Source organism: Trachemys scripta, chromosome 1 (genome assembly GCF_013100865.1).
Source record: "Trachemys scripta elegans isolate TJP31775 chromosome 1, CAS_Tse_1.0, whole genome shotgun sequence".
NCBI lineage: Eukaryota > Metazoa > Chordata > Testudines > Emydidae > Trachemys > Trachemys scripta.
Window position 1 is genome coordinate 344,489,010 of NC_048298.1, and position 6,896 is coordinate 344,495,905.

Sequence of the window (6,896 nt, forward strand, 5' to 3'; positions counted from 1 at the left end):
CTGGGTGATTGAGATGCTAAAGGAACACTGAAGGACAATCAGGCCATTCTGGAGAAACTAAATGAATTCTTTGCATTGGTCTTCACAGCTTCCCAAACCTGAGCCATTCTTTTTAGGTGACAGATATGCGTAACTGTCCTTGATTGTGGTATCATTAGAGGAGGTTTTAGAACAAATTGATAAATTAAACAGCAATAAGTCACCAGGACCAGATGGTATCCACACAATTGTTCTGAAGAAACTCGAATATGAAATTGCAGAACTATTAACTGTAGTCGGTAACCTATCATTTATATCAGCTTCCGGACCAGATGACTGGAGGATAGCTAAAGTGATGCCAATTTTTAAAAAGGGCTCCAGAGGTGATCCCGGCAATTACATGCCTGTAAGCCTGACTTCAGTACCGGGCAAACTGTTTGAAACTATAATTAAGAATAATATTGTCAGACATATAGATGAACATAATTTGTTGGGGAAGAGTCAACATGGTTTTAGTAAAGGGAAATCATGCCTCACCAATCTACTACAGTTCTTTGAGGGGGTCAACAAGCATGTGGATCAAGGGGATCCAGTGGATCTAGTGTACTTAGATTTTCAGAAAGCCTTTGACAAGGTCCCTAACCAAAGGCTCTTAAGCAAAGTAAGCTGCCATGGGAAAGAGAAAGGGTGCTCTCATGGATTGTTTACTGGTTAAAAGACAGGAAACAAAGGGTAGGTATAAATGGTCAGTTTTCAGAATGGAGAGATGTAAATTGTGGTGTCTCCCAGAGTTTGTTCTGGGACCAGTCCTATTCAACATATTCATAAATAATCTGGAAAAAGGGGTAAACAGTGAAATGGCAAAATGTGAAGATGATACAAAATTACTAAAGATAGTTAAGATCCAGGCAGACTGTGAAGAGCTACAAAAGGATCTCACAAAACTGGCTGGCTGGGGAACAAAGTGGCAGATGAAATTTAATGTTGATGAATGCAAAGTAATGCACATTGGAAAACATAATACCAAGTCTACATATAAAATGATGGGGTCTAAATTAGCTGTCACCACTCAAGAAAGAGATCTCAGAGTCATTGTGGATAGTTCTTGGAAAACATCCACTCAATGTGCAGCGGCAGTCAAAAAAGCAAACAGAATGTTGGGAATAATTAAGAAAGGGATAGATAATAGGACAGAAAATATCATATTTCCTCTATATAAATACACGGTAAGCCCACATCTTGAAGAGTGTGTGCAGATGTGGTTGTGCCATCTCAAAAAAGATATATTGTAATTGGAAAACGTTCAGAAAAGGGCAACAAAGATGATAAGAGGTATGGAATGGCTTCTGTAAGAGGAGAGATTAATAAGACTGGGACTTGTCAGCTTGGAAAAGAGACAGTTAAGGTGAGCTATGATTGAGGTCTATAAAATCATGACTGGTGTAGAGAAAGTAGATAAGAAAGTGTTGTTTACTACTTCTCATAACACAAGAACTAGGGGTCACCAAATGAAATTAATAGGCAGCAGGTTTAAAACAAATAAAAGCAAGTATTTCTTCACACAACATACAGTCAACCTGGGGAAGTCCTTGCCAGAGGATGTTGTGAAGGCTAAGATAATAGCAGGGTTCCAAAGAGAACTAGATATATTCATGCAGGATAGGTGTATCAATGGCTATTAGCCAGAATGGGCAGGAATGGTGTCCCTAGCCTCCATTTGCCAGAAGCTGGGAATGAGTGACAGGGGATGGATCACTTGATGATTCCCTGTTCTTTTTATTCTCTCTGGGGCACCTGGCACTGGCCACTGTTGGAAGACAGGATACTGGGCTAGATGGACCTTTGGTCTGACTCAAGATGGCCGTTCTTATGTTCTTATTTTCTTATAAAGTTTGGCAAACTTTTAAAAATGAGGTCTTCTTATGAAGTTGTCAGCCCAAACAGAAGGAGATGCCACCAGTGCCATTTACAATGGCCAGTCCATTTCAGAATCCCATTCAACTAAGATCTTTGCTACAATAATGTCTGTAGCAAGAGTTCCACAGGCCAGCTTGATTATACAAGGTGTTCGCTTTTCTTGATGTTATGTGTTCAGACTTTCAATGTAATTGAATGGTCCCTTGTTTCTGTGTTGTGAAATTGAATAAATAGGGTTCAAGGTCAGCAGGGATCATTAAATCATCCAGTCTGACTCCTGTATAACACAGGGCATTAAATTTCAAGCAGTTACTGTGATATTGAGCCCAGTGACTTGTGTTTGACTAAGATCTTGTCTACAGTAGGAATATACATCATTGAATCATAGAACCACAGCATGAGACGGGATTGCAAGGGTCAAGATTTAGGATGTGTTGCATCTAAACCACCCAAAACAGATTAAGCCTTCTTTGGAAAACCTCTAGCGAAGGAGCTTCCGCTACTTCCCAAGGTGTCTTTTCCATTATCTTCCTATCCTTACAGTTAGGAAGTTTTTCCTGAGATTTCATCTAAATCTGCAATGAAATTGGATGTATTTGAAAAGACCATTTATTTATTTATTTATTTATTTTGTAAATCCTATGGTTGACCGGCAATTATATTCCTAGACTTTTTTTTAACTAATCCCATACTGGTTTTTTGGCTCTGCTGCTGCCTGATTCTGTACTTCTGGTTATGAATGAGATGTGTGGTGGATCAGTCAGTTCATTACTCTGGTGTTCATAACGCTAAGGTTCTACGGTGGTTGCTGTTTAACATCCTCCTTGACTGCTAATGTAGCATCACTTTGATATGATTATCTCATAGTCCTTCTTTCCAAATGCAGAACAAAACTATTTCTTGAACACATCTACCTTTTATGCAACAATAACAACTTTCATTTCTGCCTGTAGGAATTCACCTTAACCTTTTCTAGGATTTTTTTTGTTTTTAATATACTTAATAACCTCTTTTTTTGAGCCTTAGCCTTTCCAAGCATGGACTTTTCCCTGATGTCTTTAACATCCTTTATCAATTTTTTTAACTTCGTATTTGTATTCCTTGAAATTTTCCCCTTTCAACTTAGTTCTATACTGCTTTTGAGTAACTGGCTGAATGGGTTTCATTGCATTAACAAACAATGAGAGATGACCAATATTCACACTCATGTTTCCTGCCTATTAAGGTTTGCTATAATATGATGTGTAGGAATTATTGATGCATGGGGCACCATCAAATATAGAATTGGTATTAGTAGGGGTAGTTATCCATAATTCATTTATCCAAATAATAAAAATGTAAATTTTCACTGTGTAAAGAGTGACTAATCTGATTCACCCAGTTGTGCATGTAGTTTCTCATATTAACATTGTATCTCTGTCCAGGCATTTGTACTGCGACCATCACCCTAGACCCAGGGCACATAAAGGAAGTCAGGAGAACATATGGTACATACAGGAGACACTGTTCTACCTCAGAGTTTGACACCTTCTCCCCTACTCCATGTCAGATTCCAACACAACTGACTTCACCAACCCCTCCACCTTCATCCTGCTGGGCATTCCAGGCCTGGAGGCGGCTCATGTCTGGATCTCCATCCCCTTCTTCACCATGTACGCCATAGCCATCTTCGGGAACTTTGCTATCCTGTTCATCGTGAAGAGGGAGCCAAGCCTCCATGGGCCCATGTACTATTTCCTCTGCATGCTGGCCATCACTGACCTGGTCGTGTCCACATCCACCCTGCCCAAAATGCTGAGCATCTTCTGGTTCAGTTCCAGGGAGATCGACTTCAGTGCCTGCCTCACCCAGATGTACTTCTTTCACTGCTTTTCAGCAATGGAGTCTGGGATTTTCGTGGCCATGGCTTTCGATCGTTATGTGGCCATCTGCAATCCCCTGAGACATTCCACCATCCTGACAAACCCTCTGGTGGCCAAGATTGGCCTGGCCGTGGTGCTGCGTGGCATCATGCTCATACTGCCCCATCCTGTCCTTGCCAGAAGGTGGCCATATTGTAGAACCAACATCATTTCCCACACATACTGCGAGCACATGGCCGTGGTGAATCTGGCCTGTGCCGACATCCGCATCAGTAGTTACTATGGTCTCTTTGTGGTATTCTCTGTGATCGGTCTGGATGTTTTTTTTATTGTTGTGTCCTATATCCAGATCCTCAGGGCCATCTCCATCCTCCCCACAAAGGATGCCCAGCTCAAGACTTTTGGGACCTGCATCTCCCACCTCTGTGTCATCTTAGCCTTTTACATCCCAGGTCTCTTCTCCTTCCTCACACACCGGTTTGGCCACAATGTGCCCCTGCACTTCCACATTCTCATTGCCAATGTTTACCTCCTCGTGCCCCCCATGCTAAACCCCATCATCTACGGGGTAAGGACCAAACAGATCCGGGACAGGCTGCTCCAGCTTTTTACTCATAAAGGGACCTAAAGTTTTCTCCTGGTTCTTTGGCTCTGAGACAAAACCCCATGCAGAGCTGGTCAGTGACATGGAGCTGGTCCCTCTTCCCTGAATTACCTGCTGGATAGTCAAAGAGACATTAAATACTTTGCTGACCTTATTGTGCTGTGTCAGGATGATAAACTGGGCATTTGGTCTATGTAGAACTAATTGGACTGCCACCTTTTCTAACTGCCCTGAGGTTCCTCCCTCCTCCTCCAAGGCCCTACCCTGGTGACTCGCTCCTCTCCTCCCCTCCCCATCACTTGCTGGATCATCTCTGTTGGGGTATGCCTTTGGACACGACGGACAGACAAAGAATTAGGGTATCCTATGTCTTCAGGCTTGACCAATGGACACACAGGAATGCAGAGACTGGAGTCTTCAGTTACAGATGTGTGTTTATTGTAGCAGGAGCTTAGCCTGCAGAAGCATATCTGAATCACTCGTTCCCCTCCCCCACATCCCAAGGAGTGAGCCCACAGGTTTGTTAGGCATGTCCCTTTGTTGCAAGCATTAACCCTCTCCCTACCCAGGTGGGCAGTTCTGGTCTTGCTCTTGGCCCAATAAACGTACTCTAATTATCTTACTAAATTCTCCACCCCATTTGTGTTTTCCTTTGTATTATACCTGTTGCCTTATAAAGGCTATTGAGCACTCAATAACTACTAACAGGTAGCTTTGCACCTTCTGTGTGCACGTGTCATGGGACTTTCCATGCTCATCTCTTGGTTCCTGCCAGACAGAGCACCTGCAAAATTGTGAGCTTCTGTTGGCAGTTTATCAGCGAGAGCAGAGATCTGATAGAGTTAAACACCCACAATCTCTTTGACACTCTTCACCCCAAAGCACCCCATATTCACCATGGTGATGGAATTATGCTTTGCATCATTCTAAATGTCTTGATCTGCTAAACACTGATATTTCACTGGGTTGTATATGCTATCATTGTATGTGAAGCTATGAAATCTTCCAATTTGTAAGTTACAAAAGCATGATGTGAGGCTGGAAACATTCAAAACCAGCATTTCAGGTACAGCAATGGAGTAGCCAGACAGACTGGAAGGGACCTCAAGAGGTTATCAAGTCCAGTTCCCTGCACTTATGGCAGGACTAGAACCATCTAGAACATCCCTGACAGGTGTTTGTCTAACCTATTCTTTAAAATCTCCAACGATGGAGATTTCACATCCTTCTTAGGCAATTTATTCCAGTGCTTAAACATTCTGACAGGAAATTATTTCCTAATATCCAATCTAAACCTCCCTTTCTGCAATTTCAGCCCGTTGCTTCTGGTCCTACAATCAGAGGTTAAGGAGAGCAATTTTTCTCCCTCCTCCTTGTCACAACCTTTTTGGTATTTGAAAATGGTAATCATGTCCCCTCTCAGTCTTCTCTTTTCCAGACTAAACAAACACTTTTTTTTTTCAATCTTCCCTCATTGGTCATCTTTTCTATACCTTCAATCATTTTTGTTTTTCTTCTCTGGACTCTCTCCTATTTGTCCACATCTTTCCTGAAATGTGGCTCACAAAACTGGACACAATACTCCAACTGAGGTCTAATCAGCGCAGAGTAGAACGGAAGAATTACTTCTTGTGTCTGGCTTTCAACACTCCTGTTAATGCATCCAAGAATCATGTTTGCTTTTTTTACAACAGTTTTACACTGGTGACTCATATTTAGCTTGTGGTCTACTATGACCCTCAGATCCCTTTCCTCAGTAGTCCTTCCTAATCATTTGTTTCCCATTTTGTATTTGTGCAACTGATTGTTCCTACCTAAATGGATTACTTTTACATTTGTCCTTATTGAATTTCATCCTTTTTACCTCAGACCATTTCTCCAGTTTGTGCAGACCATTTTGAATTTTCCTCCTATCCCCCAAAGCCCTTGCAAACCCTCCTGGCTTGGTATCATCCACAAACTTTGTAAGTGTACTCTCTACACCATGATCTAAATCGTTGATGAAGATATTGAAAAGAACCAGAGCCAGAACTGATTCCCTGTGGAACCCCAAATGTTATGTCTCTCCAGCATGACTGTGAGCTATTTATAACTACTCTGTGGGAACACTTATCCGACCAGGTATGCACCCACTTTATAGTAGTTCCATCTAGGTTGTATTTCCCTAGTTTCTTAATGAGAAGATCATGTGAGACTATATCAATAACCTTATTAAAGTGTAGATATACCACATCTACCACTTACCCGCAATCCACAAGGCTTGTTACCCTGTCATAAAAAGCTATCAGGTTGGTTTGACATGATTTGTTCTTGACAAATCCAAGCTGACTATCACTTACCACCTTATTATCTTCTAGATATTTGCAAATTGATTCCTTAATTATTTGCTCCATTATCTTATCTGGTACAGAAGTTAAGCTGACTGGTCTGTAATTGATTGGGTTGCCCTTACATCCATTTTTATAGATAGGCACTATATGTGCTCTTTTCCAGTCTTCTGGAATCTCCCCTGTCTTCCATGACTTTTCAAAGAT

At 41.6% G+C, this 6,896-nt stretch overlaps 1 protein-coding gene across 2 annotated transcripts; it reads left to right on the plus strand.

The window, feature by feature from the left end:
- The first annotated feature begins 485 nt into the window (after positions 1-485).
- Positions 486-4,386, plus strand: LOC117873298 (olfactory receptor 52R1-like). 2 transcript variants are annotated; one of them, XM_034762515.1, is made up of 2 exons: positions 486-516; positions 3,470-4,386. In XM_034762515.1, the coding sequence occupies exons 1-2, from the start codon at positions 486-488 to the stop codon at positions 4,384-4,386; spliced, it is 948 nt and encodes a 315-aa protein (XP_034618406.1). The 2 variants fall into 2 exon arrangements, with proteins under 2 accessions (XP_034618406.1, XP_034618412.1); XM_034762521.1 differs by lacking the exon at positions 486-516 and having other exon boundaries at positions 3,433-4,386.
- The last annotated feature ends 2,510 nt before the right edge of the window (positions 4,387-6,896 follow it).

Excerpts from the sequence above, each read along its gene's own strand:
- LOC117873298 (XM_034762515.1), top strand. The coding sequence starts at position 486 with ATGGTTTTAGTAAAGGGAAATCATGCCTCAC. Across the intron at positions 517-3,469 it reads AAAGGGAAATCATGCCTCAC|ACCCCTCCACCTTCATCCTG; the intron begins CAATCTACTACA and ends CTGACTTCACCA.